The sequence below is a fragment of the Parasteatoda tepidariorum genome, chromosome 5, assembly GCF_982258835.1.
Source record: "Parasteatoda tepidariorum strain Cologne lab strain chromosome 5, Ptep-v5.0, whole genome shotgun sequence".
NCBI classification, from domain to species: Eukaryota; Metazoa; Arthropoda; class Arachnida; order Araneae; family Theridiidae; genus Parasteatoda; species Parasteatoda tepidariorum.
Window position 1 is genome coordinate 65902019 of NC_141759.1, and position 18687 is coordinate 65920705.

The following is an 18687-nucleotide window of genomic DNA, read 5'->3' on the forward strand; positions in this document are numbered from 1 at the left end:
TTCTACTCTAGTATTTTCTAGATGCTTTTTTTTTTACTCAAAATTTTTTATTTTCATTGTTGATAAATCTTTCAAAATTAATTTTATGCGGATTTTAAAAATCAACTGTTTTCACTAAATTAAACATATATGATATCAAAACCGAATTTCTGTTCTTAGAACGGCATATGTTGTTTTTGCTATTATGATGTTAGTAACAAAGTTGTTTTTTATTCGTATTCCTTGATAATGAATAAGTTATATAATACACTTTTAAAAAAAAGATTGCTTTTAAAATTTCTTTGTATTCTTTAAATTTTATACTTTGTATACTTTAAATTTTATACAATGTATGTAAAACATTTTTTAGCATTACTTATATGATGTTAATGATAATACTTTGTGTAATTATCATTTAATAGTGTGTAATTGTTATTTAACTAATAATGTCATGACAAGTGTTTTAACCAGGGTTTGAAAAAACCCGGGGATTTTTGAAAAAACCCAACCCGCCTGGGTTTTATTGAAAAAACCCGGGGAAAATTGGGTTTTATTTGAAAAAACCCGGGGAAAATTGGGTTTTTTCATTTAGTGCTCATAAATATTACTGTGAAAATATTTTTATTTATTAAATAGTGTTGTATAAGTAAACACTGAAATTTCCTCTGACTTTTACCTGTAATAAAATTAAACTGGAATAAATATTTAATGGTCTTCCATGTTTTTATAATACGATTAATAGAAAGTGAAATTAAAATTATGTATAATTATAAAGAGTATCAGTTACTTGTCCCTTTTTTCAAATATTTAGATAAATATATGCATTTTAACTTTATAGTTTCAAAAAACAAATTAATCTTAAAATTATAAAAAAGCATATATAAAAAGTTATAGCTTATTTTTTTAAAATTAGATAATAAAACTTTAAATTTGTTTATTGTTGTTTAATGTATCACTTAATAAATTTTTTTTGTTTGCTTTCAATATTTTTAAACATGATTAAAAGAAACAAAGTAAATTGTATTCAAATGAAATCTTAAAAATAATATTTAAAAAATCTTAAAAGTAATATTTTAATTTTTAACTGTTTTTTAATTGTGATAAACTTTCTCCAAATAGTTAAAAATTGTCAGCAGATGTTAAGAGTTAACTTCCCTGGTTATATGTAACCCTGGTTATATGTATTTTATATTAAGTTTAAATAACGCATTATCACTAATACATATTTGAATCTTCTTTATTTTTAAGTGCATTACGTTTCATAATTTTTTAACTCAAGAATTATAAAATATAAATGCAGTAATATAAAAGGAACAAGTTTATTAATCTTTTTGTTTTCACACACATTTATTTACTATATTTATTAAACATATGGATATTACCTATTATAAAATTATAATCTGTAAATTTTTATAATCAGTAAAAACTAAAATTTCATCTGACTTGAGTTAAATAAAAAACAGAAATAAATATTTAATGGTCTTACATGTTTCTATAATAAGATTAATAGAAAGTGAAATTAAAACTACGTATAATTATAAAGAGTATCAGTTACTTGTCCCATTTGTTTTCAAATAATTAACCCTAGGAAAAGGATTTCATTTTTAGATAAATAATTTTAAAAAGTTCTCTTATAAAAAGTTTTAGCTTTTTTTTTTTTTAAAGCCAGAAAATAAAACTGTTTAAATTTGTTAATGTATCACTTGGCAAAAAAAGAAAAAAATTGTTTCTTTTAAATTTTTTTTAAATATATTATATTACCTGTATGTATTATGTTACCTGTTTATTAATATATAAAGCATGCAACTATATTTGAAAAATTGATCTTTTCAGACTATATTATTTAAATTTTTATTTGATTTAATATCATTAAAATATTACTTTTTTGAAAAAAACCTCTTGAAGTTTTCAATAGCACCTACTATAAAAATTATATGAATATTTGAGTTTCTTTTACTTTACTAATATTAAAAACTTAATCATATAAATCATGCAACTCTATTTGACAAATTTATGCTGCACAATAAATTATATAAAAATAAATGTGAAACAATAAGTTTTGGTAAAAAAAAAAATTTTTTTTTTTTGAAAAAACCCACTTATCGTTCCAAGTGGGTTTTTTCAAGGTGGGCCCACCCAATAAAACCCGGGCGGGTTTTTTCAAAGTGGGCCCACTTGGCGAACCCTGGTTTTAACATAGATTTTGATAATCAGGATTATTTCAACTATCTATTCAAATCAATTTTAAAGATTCTTCGGATTCATGGAAGGAAAATATATTAATAATTAAGATTATTTTGTGTGGGAGGACTTTTTTAAGAAATATTTGATTTTTGAGTCAATTATCAAATTTTTTATTGTATTTTTTTCAATTTTTATGTACATATATATTTCTAAAATAGTTGGATTATGTGTTTTTTCTTCATTAAATAAAATAGATAACCTTTTTTTAATTATCAATGTATTATTTATTTTTCATATTAGTAATATTTTATTTTAATTTTTTTTTTTAGCTAACCCCAACATAGCTTGTGGAGTTAAAGAACAGTACAAGGTATTTAAAGTTATTAAAACATTTCATTAGACATTTATTCAACCATCTAATGTTGTTTTCATTTAATTAATTTCCTCTGTCTACAAAAACGAGTCACACGTGATGTGAAATATGGGCGAAATATGAATGTCATATGAGTCAGACTCATGGCGTGAATTATGGGCCATACGTTGCCATTGCGCAATATAGATAATGCTTTGCAAATAGATAATGATTTAATTCTGAATGCAACCGAAGGAACTATTTTGCTCACTTTAATGAAAAATTTGTTTTCAGAAATGTAAATTTTACCTCTTAGTTTCAAAAATAAATACTTGCATTTTACCCAATACTATTTTTTACTGCTTTGCAAACGAAGGGGTTGATGGAGGCACGGTACTCGAATTTTGAGATAATAACGGTATAAAAACGGTACTCAAATTTTGATATAATAACTGTTTAGAAACGGTACTCAAATTTTGAGATAAATGTCGGATGAGTGTCTGTACTTATGTGAGATAAAGGTATGACAATATTTTCCTACCTTCTACATTTCATATGTTGAAGTTTTAAATAAAGCGAGATGCTCAAAATATTCATATTCTTTTTACGAAATTTATCCAAAATTAAACGTACTTATTATTATTATTTATATTTTATTATTTATATTTTATTATTTATTAATTCATTTTTTTGTCTTGTGATTATGAAATTCGAGGTTGATTAGGATTTGCTGTTTTTTTTTTTCTCTGAGGACCTCAGTTGTTTTCTTTTAAACGATTGGACTTTTTTTCCTTTTGTTCATTTTATTTTCGGAGCATTGTTTAAAATGCTGTGTTCTGATTTTGTTGTCCTTATCAATCATTTATGTAAGTGTGACTGCAACGTTCAGGTAGAATTTTTGAAATGTGTAGTTTAGTTTAATGTTAATAGTTTGTGACACAATGGTAAAAAAAAAAAAAAAAAAAAAAAAAATTATTTGCAGTTATAATTTTTTTTTTTAGGCAAAGCTATTTCTCGAACAACATCGACAAAGTTTATATGTTATTCTTTGTTATTCCACGAACGTCTAATTATTTCAAAGGATTAGTTCATTCATGTGAAAGCATTAGAAATAATAAATAAAATCAGTAAAGGAATATTTTATTCTCTTTACAGTATTGTAAAATAAGTTTTAGAAAAATGTATTTTTCTTAAGTATAATTTTTAAAAATTGGCTGTCCCTGTGATTCGAACCACGAACTCTCGGCCTTAGCAATTTTTTGCTTCATACCACTTAACCTCAAAGTTCACGAAAAGTGACGAAACCGTTTCCTGGTTTATGATTCGAACGAACATTTCGTCAAAGTAACGAAATAACTATTCTCGCTTCTTCGAAGAAATGAATTTCGTCAAAAGTAAAGAAATATTTCGTCACACTCTCATAGTTAACGCTCTCCCATAATGGACTGCGATGAGATTCCGAATAGAGTAAACATTTTCGTCACATTTGAGAGTTAAAGTTTTGTCACAAATCACATGATTTTGAGACGAAAGGGATCTCAAAATTAACGAAATGCAGCTTAAGGTTTGCTGAATTGTCCTAAGTGAGAGTATTATTTCTGAGAGTTAGCTTTGAAACCTATTGTAAATGCAGAGTTATTTATTTTTTAATTCTAATATTCGAAAACAACACATTATACTTTTTTTGCCATAAATATTTCCTTTTTATATATAATCAGTAATTTTGACAAAATAATTATGATCTAATCGTTTTACAATTAAAATTAAAATTTTTTTCTATTTCAGACAGCGTTGCATATAGCAGCTGAAAATGGTCATCGCGACATTTGTAAGTTGCTTTTAGAATATGATGCTGACATACTTGCTAAAGATAGTACGGGATTAACTGCGATGGACTTGGCGGAGAAAAACGATCATCCACATGTGATGGAATTGTTGAAGGAAGTCGCCAGTAAGTACCTTTAATTTGACGCTCTAATAGCCGAACTTATTTGTTCCATTTGAATGGACTCATTGATAAGCTCTGTTGTGTGTGTATGAATCACTAATTGATGAGCTGTTTCTAATGACGGAGTTGAGGCTACTATCTTATTAGTGAAAGTAAAATAAATTTTCTTTTGAATTTGCTCGTATCACTCTTTGTATCTAACAGTGAGCTCTTTCTATCCTTAATTTTTTTCCTTTTTTCTTCTTGATTAACTTTTATTCGTGGAGTTATCATTCTATAGCGAAACATTTTACAAATAAAAGGAAAATTAAATTATCTTTTTTATTATAGCTTTAAAAAAAATAGCATACTATCCTTAGAGCTTCTTTAGATTTTTTTTTTCGAAAAATTTTAGTTTAAATTTTCATTGCAACTCAAAATCATTTATTCAAACTATGCATATTGTATTTTTGAATAGTTAATGCTATATATATTAAAGCTATGTTTAAAAAAGTTGAGGTATATCTATATTGAATATATCTATATAGAATTGATTGATATAGAATATATTGAGTATATCTATAAAAGTATGAGGTATATCTAATATAGATTTTTCAAAATGCTTTTATTCTTGTTAAAGTCAACGAAAATGGATTTGGAGGCTTTAAACTTCTCTTTGCAAAATGCAAGGTAAAATATTTTTAAGAAATTTTAATTCGATCAATCCTTTTATAAGAATGCATATTTGTAAAATTTTAATGCATAGTCATGGCTTCTTCTGAAATGAAAAAAATAAATAAATTAAAATATTAAAATTGGTGAAAAAAAGTTTTTTTTCAAGTTTAGACTAACCGATTTAATTAAAAAATAGTAATTTGATTACTCAATGCTTTTTCTCACCAACTTTTTCTGTGTCCTGCTTGCATGAAAACGTAGAGATTTTGATTTTGTATTTTATTCACGGTCTTGTTTGAAACAGTAAATATGAAGGGGGGGAAAATGTTAATAGATTCGATGTTTTAAAAATTTTACATGTATGAAAAATACTTCTTCGATTCCGTTTGTTCGGGGCTTTACTTTCTTAGAAACATATTGTGTCCTGGTTACATTGAATTCTACATTAATTCGAATCAATTTTCGAATACGTTGCCAAAATTTAAAATTCGGAGTTATCTAATAAAACTTATTAGGCCACATAGATGAGTGTCACTAGTGATCTAAGCTTACATCAAAAGCCAGAAGAGAAAGGTAGTGTGTAATGGGAAGGTGCGCAGAGAAAAGGCATATTTCGCCGGTTTTTTTTTGACAAATGCCCTTTTATTTTTTATTTTGTAATTTTTTTTTAATAAGTAGAAATTTTTTTATGTATTGTAAAATGTGCTTATATCTATAATTTTTTGCTTACCTTGCAATTTTTTTTAAAAATTATTTTAAAGTTGGTTGGTTGAACAATTCTGTGCACTGCTTTTTCTTGCTATTTTAGTTGTTTATTTTATTTATTTTGTTGGGGTCGATAAAATTTAGAATTTTTTGGTATAAAATTTTTTACACCGTTTTTAAATTACAATTTTGAACAACGTTTATCCTCAGAGCTATAAAAGTTCGATTGTAGCTGTATTTTTAAGACTTTATTTCTAAAGAACTATGCGATTGATTTCGTACAAATTTTGTATTTTGTCATTTAAAAATAAACAGTGTAAAATGAATTGCATGCATAAAAATTTGTATTCCCCACAATTTTTTTTTTAATGAATAATAAAAAATGCTAAATAGTTATTAAAAATTTTTTTATTACAATAAATGGAATTTATAATAGCCGCCACATTCACCACCACATTCAAGAGTGTTCTAATAGAGCACTAAAAAAGCTCAACATCCTTAGGAGGCTTTGTGGCACAAAATGGGGTGCTGCACCAAAAACACTGAAAACTACTTACACAACTCTTAAAGACCAATAATGGAATATGCCACACCTGTATGGTCACACTCCTCCTCTCCTTCAAGAGAGAGACTCGATAAAGTACAAGCGAAAGCTGCAAAAATAATGTCTGGTGCTGTCTCATCAACAAACAACTTAAGAATTCAAGAGGAATGCGGTTTGGTCCCTCTGGAAGAAAGGAGACAAATGTTAACTGTTATATTTACAAATAACGCCCATAATCTTGACGAGGGGCACATTTCACATCGTACTATTATAAACTGGAATAAAAAATCTAGACTCAAAAGGTCATCTCCCCTTCTGTTCGACAGGGCCATCAGAGAAAAAATTCACCTTAAACCCGAGGACTTACTTTTCAGAAACGAAACTCTCGCTATTGGAGTTGTTCCAGAGAATACGACAATCTGTCTAGAACTCATCGAGCCCTGCTCGAAAAAAGATCAAGCGAATAAACTCAAGGAAATTGGGATGAAAACTATCGACTCTCTATCTGGCCTCAATCATGTCAGAGCTTTTACTGATGGATCTTCTGACTCCACTTTCACCAACGGAGGTGCGGGAGTGGTACTGCTCCTACCTGATGATCAAAAACGAGAGATCGCAACTGGTGCTGGAAAAATCGCATCTAATTTTACGGCATAATTGATAGCCATTTCTACGGCAATCGAAACGTGCATCAATCTTGAACCTTCGGAGCAGCTTAGTGGTATCACCATCTTCAGCGACTGCAGGTCTGCCTTACAGGCCCTCTGCAAAGGTACCTCAAGCCTAATCCTGAATATCACAGAACAACTTGGACAACTTCAGCGTCTCCGGAAAAAAATGCTTCCATCAGTGGATTCCCGCCCATGTGAACCTAGAGTTCAATGAAATAGCTGATTCCTTGGCTAAAAATGCCAGAGACCTCAATCAAAATTCAATCCCAACCACGTTGGCAGATGCAAATGCTTTTGCAAAGTCAAGACCATTCACCCCTTTAAAAATCAAAGCCCACGATCAAATAACTAATCTTGACATCGATAGGAAGACAGCCACTACTCTCATCAGACTAAGAACAAAACATCAGAAAAACATGAAAATTTCTACAGATGAGACTAGAAAATATCAAAACTGTGGCAACTGTCTTAATGTGGAACTGACACCATATCATGTTTTTAACTGCCCAGCAGTCGCTGCAGGCCTTCACCTCTTAAACTACCCCACAGAAGAGGATTTGTATTCATTTAATGCCATAGAAATAACAAAAACTATTCAAGCACATCATGAAATATGATTCAATAGAGGATATGACACCAACCAACCAACTTAGTGCTTAAAAATGTCCTTTGCAAAACAATTGTTTATATTTTATTAATATTAAGACGACCAAAGTTACTATAAATGGGTATTACAATTGTGAATTTAAATTACAATAAAAAATAAATAAAATGAAACAAGTACATAAAAATAGCTTATTTATTTGTTCTCAATACGATATTATGCTTAATCCAGAATATTTTGATAAAAATGTAAGTTAAAACTGCGTAAGAATTGGCAGAAACCTATCCAATTTTATTCCTGATAATTTGATTTTGGTTAAAAATAAATCCCCAAGTTGTGTTTAACTCTTAAACAATCAAACATCCAATCACGTTTGAAACAATTTTTTTTAATCTGATTGCTAAAATTGTCTCAATTTTTTTCTGCATTTTTTTTATCTACTGTAATTATAAACTATATTTTAAAAAATTGAACTTTCATTTTTGTTTCTCTTTGTCATACCTTATCATTTTCAAAACATAACAACATACGTAACTATCGATTTTAAGCAGATAACTATCTATCGATAAATCTTATTACGAGATTCCGGATACACACGAGGAACAATGCTTGTCATCGCCAATAAAGCCATAACTTATATCGATTATATCCGTGTTATTGGGTGCTACTGTTTGCTCGAGTTTTATCGTCTGCTTTCTTATAGGGAACAGTTTATATTTCACTATGACTTCGTTTGCTTCGTGTAATGCGAAAACCCAATAGAATTGTTTATTTATGTTCCAGTGATGATGAATCGTTTATTTATTTTGAGGATATATTGTTGTGTTGCCAATACTTTTTGGATTATATAATTCTTTTGGAATATTGTGTTCAAGATTTGAGACTTCTACCATGGGATATTTTTTTGGGTAAGAATTTGCTATATTTTTGTTTAAAATTTATTACCTCTGTAATAAATTCCTGTGTAAATTATCACATACATTAGTTTATACAGATCAGTGGGAATAAATTGCAACATGAAATTGTAGTAGATTACAATTAAAGCAAACTTTAAAATTTAGAATAATAATAGTCAAAAACTTTCTGTGTGAAAATATTTTTCTATTTCCACTGCTTCCTTTTTTGTTGAAGTGTTGATTTCTTAGTTAAATAAAATTATTATTAATGATTAGCTTATTATTATTTATGAAACTATTAATGTGTTATTTGACTTACTACTTTATTAAAAAGTAATTTTTATTCATTTATTCTTTTTGATATTTTAGCAGGTTTATTTTCTGATTGTTATACTTACTAATTTCGTTTCTAATATTGTTTCTAATTGACAATATGTTTTAAAATACTATATGATAGCTTGTTAATATAGTTAGGTTTTGGAATTACAAAATTTTTATTATTGGGATTTTTTCCCTGTATTTAAGTTACATAGGTGTACTGCAATCTAAAAAAACTTTATAAAAGGCATAAAAATCAATAAAAGAAATTTGTTTGAAAAAGAAACCTTTAAAAAAAACTTAAAAAAAACGAGGCTTCAATTTTTTTGTTTTGTTTTCATAATCCTAGAACATTTCGATACGATTATTGCAGACAAGCTTATTTCCATTAATAAATATTAATTGAAAAACATATTAAACAATTAAAAGGAAATGGAAAGAGATCGAAAGACTCTGTTTATCGAGAACATTATAAATAATTTTAGAACTTGTAGAAATCAAAGCTCTTGTTTTGCCATGGCAGAACTCAGAAAATGGTTCATTTCAATATCCTTCAGTTTTTCTTTGATGTTTTTTTCTTTCAGTTTTTCTTTCCAATTCTCATTATGCACAATCAAAATTTTAGTGTTTGCTGACAACGTTTTGAGCCCTTTATTCTATCCTAAAATTGTTTAATGTATAAAAATCAAAGAAAAAGTGTCAGAAAATAAAAATAAAAATAATAAGTAGGTAAAATTGGAGTTAGTCTTCCTATCTTAAAATAGATACTTAACTTGAATCTATCATTAAAACGTCATTAAACATTAGTAGCATAGAATTAAGTAACCCGGGAAATTATTTATAAAATTTTTCTACTCACACACCATTGTAAATTTAGGAGACAAAGCAGTGACAAAATTGAAGCCTCTCGTCAGTTTTTTGACAATAAAGCGTGTCCTAGAGAGATGATGAAATTTCTAATTTAGATCAATTTACAGAACAACTGCGTGGGATGATTTCCCTGAATCGCAGTTCCCTGATCAAATCCCCTTAAATGTTTTGATGAAAAGATGAAATATTGTTCAGTTGTTACGGTCAATGTGATTAATCAGTTAATATTAATAATCGCCGAATATTATTAATAATAGCCAAGTAAGTAGGTTGAACTGAATAATCTATCAGAATTAATCTCCATTTCCCAGTTATTATTAATAATTACCAATAATTTTGATCACTGTAATAATTTTCAACTCATTTGGCTAGAGATTTCCAATAGGCATGCGTAATGGTATTTTCCCGCGCAAAAGCTAAACAATGTCAGTTGTTTGTTAACTTTGGATTCTAACTCTTTGTATGTGTAGTTCATTTGTTGTGGGAATTAATGTGTGCTAGAAGGTTTTATTATTTTTTATTCTTCTCAATTACGTGTTTCTTTAATTACGTTTTTTTAAGGCTCTCAACCTGAACAAAAACATCAACGTTCGGTATCCCGGAAAAATGTGTGCCAGGACAATGGCACTTAACCTTTTTTTAATTTAAAAAAAAAAGCGTAGGGTAAACCAGGTAATGGCACTGACTTTCCTTGATTAATTCTTAATTTGGTTAGATTGGTAATTATTAAAAAAACAGCAATTATTATCAATAGCAACATTCCATACGTTAATATTATCCTTTCTCTTGTAACGATGTTAAAATATTTGTACTCAAGATTTCTTAAAATATTATTTATCAATATAGATATGATAATATGTATAAAAAAAAATTGAACTTTAAGAAGTTATTAATTTTAATTAAAACATAGGTAAAATTTATTATGTTTATTTTATCTTAGTTATTTTTATCCGACTTGTTTATTTCTTTGTTGTTATTTCCCTACGACTTATTAAACCTTTTCAATAAAAAAATTAAGATAATTGATGAAATTACTTACTTTCTAAAGAGAAATCTGCCACTGAGTATTTTAATATTTTTCTTCTGTGAATTAATCAACTAGCTTAGGGATTTGATTAAATCTCCGTTTTCATAATTTAATTACTACGTGCACATAAGTGTTTTTTTATAATGTTAAGAAGTCTCTCTCTATATTAAAAAATCGATGTCGCTGCCCCTCGCCTCTGTTTTGGGCGTCATGTTACATTTCCTTTTGAAGCGCAAAAACTATATCATTTTAAAACTTGAAATTACGTAGATGTGTAAAAAAATTTAGAATTTGAACGATGGTATAAAAAAAAAATCACATTTGATTATTAGTTCGATAATTGTTAACTGTTAAGCATGTTGTAAAAAATTCCAAACGGACTGCTCTGCAGTCCGTTTGGAATGCCCCCCACATATGCAACCGAGGGATTGAAATTTAACTTGTTGATAGGTCCATTTTAGAAATAAAAAATCGAATTACAATTTGTTCGAAAGTTATTGCAATTTTAGGTGCTTTTTTCGTTCATTTTTCTGATCCCCCCCCCCTGAAATAAGGATTATTTATCTATTGTTGTAGGAAAATTTCATCTTTCTCGATATTTTTTTTATAAACTCGCTCTTGAGTTAATGTCGAAAGACAAAAAAAGTGAAGAGGGAGATTTTAGTTAAAAATTTCAATATTTACATTGGAGCCAGGATAGCTTGGTTGGCAGGGCGCTGGACTCACGTCTGTGAGAACGGGAGTTCGAATCCAGCCAGGCAAAGACTCCCAGTGTAGTAAATGGCGACTAGTGCACGTTAAATCTGTCGAGTCACATAGTCCTCTATGTTCCTGTAGTTTCATCTGGTGAACGCTCTGAAACTATCCTGTGTTCCAGAAATAAGACTTGAGACTAATAAACAACTAAGGAAAACATTTATTAGATTAAACAAACATTTCACACACCCAGCGTGCTCTCGTCGATACAGCTAGCAGTTTGAAGAAAATACGTGGAAGAAAAAGCAATTATAGCATCCATGTCGTCACTTTTATACTCGGAAGATCTGCACTACTTCAGCTCGCTTCACCAATAGTAATCGCTACCGCAGCGACGCCACAGTTCCCATAGCAAATCAATACCTCTGGGGGAGGATAGGAGATTGATCATAATCTGGTTCAGGTCAAAATTACAATCTGTGGACGAATGACTGGATGTATTAATGGGTCCGCCTTATAAACGGGTGTGACGTATGGGTGTGGCAGAAGTCGAATTCTTGACCAAAGATGGCGCCACTGGAAAACAAGAGCAATCGCACCCCTTCTGCCTTGATGGCCGACGACAACAATAACAACATTTTCATTGAAATTTTTAAAAACTGTTTTATAATAAAAAACTTGTAATATATAGTAAAAAACTCTCTTTGTTTTTGAGTCACGCAATCTGTATTTCTAAGTCTAATTTTTTTAGTTACAAGGTAATTTCTTTAAAATCCAAGTAATCTTTATTTTCGTCACGATTAACGTAATAAATTATTTTATTTTTAATTTTATATATATATATATATATATATATATATATATATATATATATTATCAACCTTACATATTATTACTTTGTTTTTGTAGAAATTATCGATTTTTTTTAAAGAGAAAAAGAAAAAATGCTGGAATTAAAAGCAGTCACGCAGGTCGGTGAGCAGAGCTTCATATTAAATAAAAATATATTGCAATCATTTTTATCGTCTAAAAAATACTAAAATCGTTAATCATATTTTTCGTCAAACTTAAAAGCATGTAGCCGCTTCAGAACTACCATCAAACTTAGTCAAATCATTCAAATCCAATACTTTTCAAATCCACTTATTTCAATTACTAATTATTCAGTTTGAGGAATTGCAATTTCATTCTAAATTTTTTTAAAAAATCCATTCTTTATAATATTTGAGGTTAATTTAAGTACTTGTATATAGTATTTTTTATATTATTACAATTATTTTATGATATTAATTCCATATATTACATTTGCTGAAAATTGTTTAAATTCCGAGTTAGATTAGTGACATCACAAATTTCCCTTTTTCTCTTACGTTATGACATATTGAATTTACACTAGTGAAAACTATTTAAAAAAATGGAATCATGTTTATTCATTTTTTATTAAATTATTTTACATTAGAATTTTTTATCACCTAAATTTTATATGGAAATTGTGTCTTAAACTTTATCTTTAGTGCTGCCATCTACCTTCCTATGTATTAACAAATATTTTTTTAAAAAATATTTTGTTCTCTAAAGCAGGCAAAAATATACTTATATAAACTTAAATTTTGTTCAATAAATTTTGTTTTTGTCTCTTATGCGTTTTGTCTTAATGGGGGAGGGATAACAGCATAATTTAAACTGGAATGGAAAGTTAAAGCTCCGAGCTCCATCATTTTATTTACAAATTTTTGTTTTAATAGTTTTTAAAATTTGCTTATTTTCTTATTTAATTGCTATGGAAAATTTTTTGAATTGTTGTATACAAAAATTACTTAATTTTAAATTGGGTTATTCAAGTAACAAAATACAAAATATGAAAAACCTGTTTTGAAAACTTCATATTTCTTTTATTTATAATTCTCATGAACTTTCTCATGAACTATTATATAACTTGAAATTAAGAAAATCTCCCGATCACTTCTAAGTTAAATAATAAAATTAAAATTGTTTTTTATTATCTTTGGTTAAGCGAATCTATTTTGTGCTCAAAATATATGTTATCAAAATGTTTGATATTCTCCTAGATGCATCCAGATATATGCAGACAAAATACGCAGGAAATGAAATTAACTGTAAGGTTCCTAAAGTTTCGACTGCTCTCTCCTTTTTTAAATATTAGAACAATTATTTATACATTACGCCTACAAGGTTCAAAAATTTAACTCTGTAAATAAAAAAAGAAAAGAAAAAGGAGTGGGATAAAGCTCATTTATTCTGAGAAAGCATTTAGGTAAAAATTATTAGTTGTTAACTTTTAATAATAATTTTAATTATTATTTAAAGTTAATTATTAATTATTAGATAAAAGTTAATAATAAAATTTTCCCCCTTTTTATTTTTTATTTTGGTTTAAAAAATTTATAATGGTTTAAAAATTTTGATTGGAATTATTGATTACTATCCCAAATTGTACTAGTGTTCATTGATGATCACCTTCATTGATTTTTCTCTTCTCTCTCTTGTTTCAAACACAGTTCAAACTATTATTGACTATTATTATTTTATATATTTACTTTTGAGTTAGTGGTAACAGCGCTAGCCACATATTACCCTTGTTACATACTGTTGTATTCAAAATAATCACCCAGCATTTCTGAAATTCAGTTAAATAGAAAATAATAGTCCCCTATTAACCATATTACTTACTTTTTAATAACCTCTCTTAAGCGTTATTGTTATCAGATACTATTAATCATATCCGATGTTAAAGAGTTAAGTATATTAGATGAAAATTTAAAAAAAAAAAAAAAAACGTTGGAGCCTTGATTTTCAGAATTTAGTATTGAATCTTTTTGCGACTTCTTTGCGAATCTTACCTTTAAAAGCCAAAAAAAGGTATCAAAAAGCAGTTTAAAAATAAATGAATAAATAATTTGATGAAATAAAATAAAAAAAGGAACTTTTAATTACGTTTTTATTTATTTAAAAAAAAAGATTATGTAAAGAAGTTTCCGCTTCATATGACATGATATATGATACCTAATGATATGATATGATAACTGAAAGCCGAAAAAAGTATCAAAAGGCAGTTTGAAAATAAATTAATTTTAATTTGATAAAATAAAAAAAAGAAAGAAAAGAAAAAAAAACTATTAATTACGTTTTTTTATTTATTTTTTTAAAATTGATTTGAGGAAGCTTCATCATGATTATTTAAAATAATTTATGATTATTTAAAAATGAATAAATTAATAATTTGATAAAATAAAATAGAAAAAGAAAGAAAGGAAAGGAAAAAAAAAGAACTATTTATTCCGTTTTTTAATTTTTTTTTTTTAAATTGACGTAAGGAAGTTTCACTTCATATGATACCTGATGACAATAATGAAACTAATACATCATTTCGATGTTTCAAAAAATAAATAAAAAATGTCCGTGTTTTTCCCCCTATTAGATTTTTTGTTGTTGTCTTATTTGAATTAGCTATATTATTTATTTCTTTTTAAATTTTATTGAGATTGATCAACTCTAAATGTGTCAAAATATTGAAAGCCATAATGACAGTGATTTTGTATACTCCCTAATTATTATTGATTGATAGCGTAGTATTAATGAAGAGGAAAAATTAATTCCAACTGACGCTTTCATTCGTGCGAGTGCACGTGATCATCTCTCATTCTTCATAGCGTGTCCTTGAGGATTCATCCTCTATGTTATGGTCGACTGACCATAATTCACCTGCGGGCCATCATGTGTTATTTACATAATCAATGACATTGGGTTTTGTTATGGAGGGGTTACAGATTGTTTGTTATTGACCTAGTCTAATCCTTCTCTTATTGTGAATTTTTATTTTTCTAATATTCTAAATTTTGGCACATTTTTCTTCCAAACAAATTGTTTGCTACTTTTTATTTTCGTTTGATTTATCAACAAAATATTAAAGAAAAATTTCTGACTTTCCAAAGTGTTCTTATTTCCCATCTTCATTTTTAAAATATCTTTTAAAAAGTCAAGTTTTATTTTTAACCTGGTGCCGTGATAAATAAGTTAAATGATCTGTAAGTTATTGATTCCTTTATCAATTAGAGAAAATTAACGCATTAACTTTCTTATGTTTAACTATTTGTGCTAGTTCTTTTTTATAAAAATAAATAAAAATCACAATGAAACAATTGGTAGGGTGATACGGATTTGGTGTATTACGTTAATTGCAAGAAATGTTAAGTTCCACATCCCACTAATTTCGCGTTTCTCGCTGCATTAAATTAAATGGAAATAAAATTAAATTCGAATATAGACATTTTGGAATGCAACTCAATTATTAAACTAAGTATTTATTTTTCCGAATATAGTTATTGACCATTTGTAGGATTGTAATTGATTGGTAAAACCATTTCCTATGATTTATTAAATTTATTTGCTTGCTACGCGCGATAAGTGATTTTATTTTGTCTTTTCTGCAAAAAAAAAAAATTGTTTCTTCTTACATCGAGATGTAACAATTATTTCTTTAGAATGGGTTTCAAGGAACTAAATCCTCTAACAGAAGTAGATGAAGAATAGTTATTATTCTAGTAAATAAAATATATCTTCAAGGTAATAATTTTCGATTGAAAGTTTAGTACACAAATGTTAAAGTACATGTTTTTTTTTTTTTCATATTCAATTTGAAACTTGGATGTTATTTTTTAGTAACTGTTATTAACAGAGATAGCTCAGTTGCACAACTCATATGCCCTTCAAGTGAGTTTGCGCGAAAGCTCATTTTCTCGACAGGTAAATAAAGCTGTATACCCGGGTACCAAAAAAAAAAGGGGGGGGATGAAATACAAAAAGAGAAAGAAAAATTAACTATAGAATAGTTTTAATAAAGAATTAAGAATAAACCCAGAATTAACTATTCTGAAAGGGCTAAAGTCTTTTAAACAGTCATTAAATATCGCTTGCACTTTCAGCCTTTTTTAAAAAGATAAACAGTTGCCAAGAGAGAATCTTATTATCATTTCTATTACATGCCAGCTCGGTCCGGCAAACGTACCTGTCGGGAAAATAATGGTCAGGTAAAGATACATGTCGAGAAAATGAGTTATTACTGCCTTGCAAATGAATTATCGGGAAAACAGAGTGGGGCATTTGAGGGGGTCAGAATATGGAGTGTCAGGCAAATGACTGGAAGTGCTCAAAATATAGTTTAACTCATGAGTTTGATAAAAAAAACTAGTAATGCACATGGTACAGGGCTCATACTACTATAAAAATAAAAGAATTAAAAAAAAACTGGAAAACTCTAAGGGATACTCAGGAAAAGATCTGCCAAAAGCTTAAAAAATTTGAAATTGCATGTCTTTCTTTTTTTTTCTATGGTGCTTTCTTCATAGTTTTTTTTTTTTTTTTTTTTAAACAAAATAACGTGGAATTAAATATATAACAGAAAATAAATGGAAATTTCTTACTTCAAGACTTTTCACAAAATTTTTATTTTTTTTAAAGCTATTAAAGCAATTTTTATTGATTCTGCAATTTTACGCCTGAAAAAAGATGCTATAGAAATTTAATAAAAATCTAATCTTAGAATAATACAAGTTGCATCTATTTCTTTTAATAAAGATTTTGCTCTATCCTTTGGTAATAAAATTTTTCAAGTTGTGATTAATCATAAAAATTTTTTTGTTTGAAATTCTTTAAAACTTGTTGGAAATGTAAACTCAATAATTTGGTGTTTGGGTTGTAAGGGCTTCATTGTATGGCTATATCATGATATTGTAACATGTATAACACGTTAAGTATTTCACATTAACTCATGTTTTTTTAGATTTTACAGATTTCATTATTCATGTTTTTTTTTTTTTTTTGCCACAAACATTAATTTGTTTTGTTATTAATTGATACAATGCGTTATTGCGTGTATTATTGATCCATGGATATTCATTTTTCGATAGATTTGAATTCTTGACCATTGAATTATGAAAGGTAGCCTTAATCTTGAAAATGTATAATTAAGTCCAATTTTTCAGTCACAGAGCTGTCGAAAGTTTGGACCGTTGTATGTTAATTTCACATTTTGCGTATTTCTAGTATCATGGGAACTTTTTAGCTAACCAAAAACTTTTTTTTTACAATTCCTAAACTCGTTGATCTGAAGATAATTCCTTTAAAAAAATATTTTTTAAATTTTCTGATTTTTAAAATTTTTATCGCTCAAAAACTATTTGACCGATATCGTTATTTCATTTTATCAATTGAATTATGTAAAACACGTGTATGTCGTACAATTTAAATTTTTTTAATCGTTATTAAATCAAACAATAATTAAATATTTTTTCATGGAATCATCTTCGGATAAACAGGTTTTATAATTGTGTGCAATAAGTTTTCAATTCTCTTATGAAGTTCCCAAAATGTAGTGTAATACATAAAAAGTGAAATTAACCTGAGGTCCAAACTCACGACTGTTGTCTTAGTTAAACTATTTGGGACTATATTTTACACCCCCTCCCTGTCTTATTTTGATGGTCAAGAAAAGAAATTCGTTAAAATAACGATATGATCTTTCATAGAAAGTACCTTTTTGTTCTATGAATTTCTGACTTAATAGATACTAATTAATTTGTGTTTTCGAAATTTAACTTTTGAACGGTTAAGAGTTGCACTTATTACGTGAAAATCTGATCTTTTTTTTCTTGGGGGGGGGATCAGAAAAAGTCATTTTAAGGGATATTTCTTTTCTTACTGTGTATTTTGATAGAGCATGATTCAATCTCAAATGATTTTTTGAGTTCTAAGTGTGAATTTTAATTTATAAAACATTGCCTATAGCCTTGTTGTTGAGTTTTCCTCTTTTACTTTATTATAGCGTAAGTTAGCACATAAATTCATTATTGGCATTGAATTAATATACCTTCAACAACAATTTTTCCTACTAAGTTACGAAATTTTTCCTGCGCCGTTGCCAAAGCAATGCCGTCGAACCTTGTTAGTTTTGTTTCCATCTTGTTGTATTGTATTGAAAAGTGTTACATTTCAAAATCAAGGTTAAATAGATTTTTTTTTTTAATTCTTTGCATTGTTTTGAATATATTAGGCATTATACAAGCCCTAACTCGTGATTAGAATTTTATAACGTCGACGTAAACGTTTTGCACAGAAATTTCCTGATATGAGTTTTTATTAATCTGTTATTATAAATTTTTTATTAACTATGTATTTTTTTATAATTATAATCAGTTAGTACTATTATTGTAACTTTTCCTT

At 27.7% G+C, this 18687-nt stretch overlaps 1 protein-coding gene across 3 annotated transcripts in view; it reads left to right on the forward strand.

Annotated features, from left to right (window-relative positions):
* Lrrk (Leucine-rich repeat kinase) overlaps positions 1-18687 on the forward strand; it is a 110397-nt gene that overhangs the window by 29734 nt on the left and 61976 nt on the right. For 2 of the 3 annotated variants that reach the window (XM_043049649.3, XM_043049650.3), the window contains exons 4-5: positions 2493-2533; positions 4301-4466. In XM_043049649.3, the coding sequence (XP_042905583.2) occupies positions 2493-2533; positions 4301-4466 (207 nt within the window). Of the gene's footprint in view, positions 1-2492; positions 2534-4300; positions 4467-8266; positions 8550-18687 lie in introns of those variants that run through there. The other variant, XM_071185066.2, reaches the window with a different exon arrangement.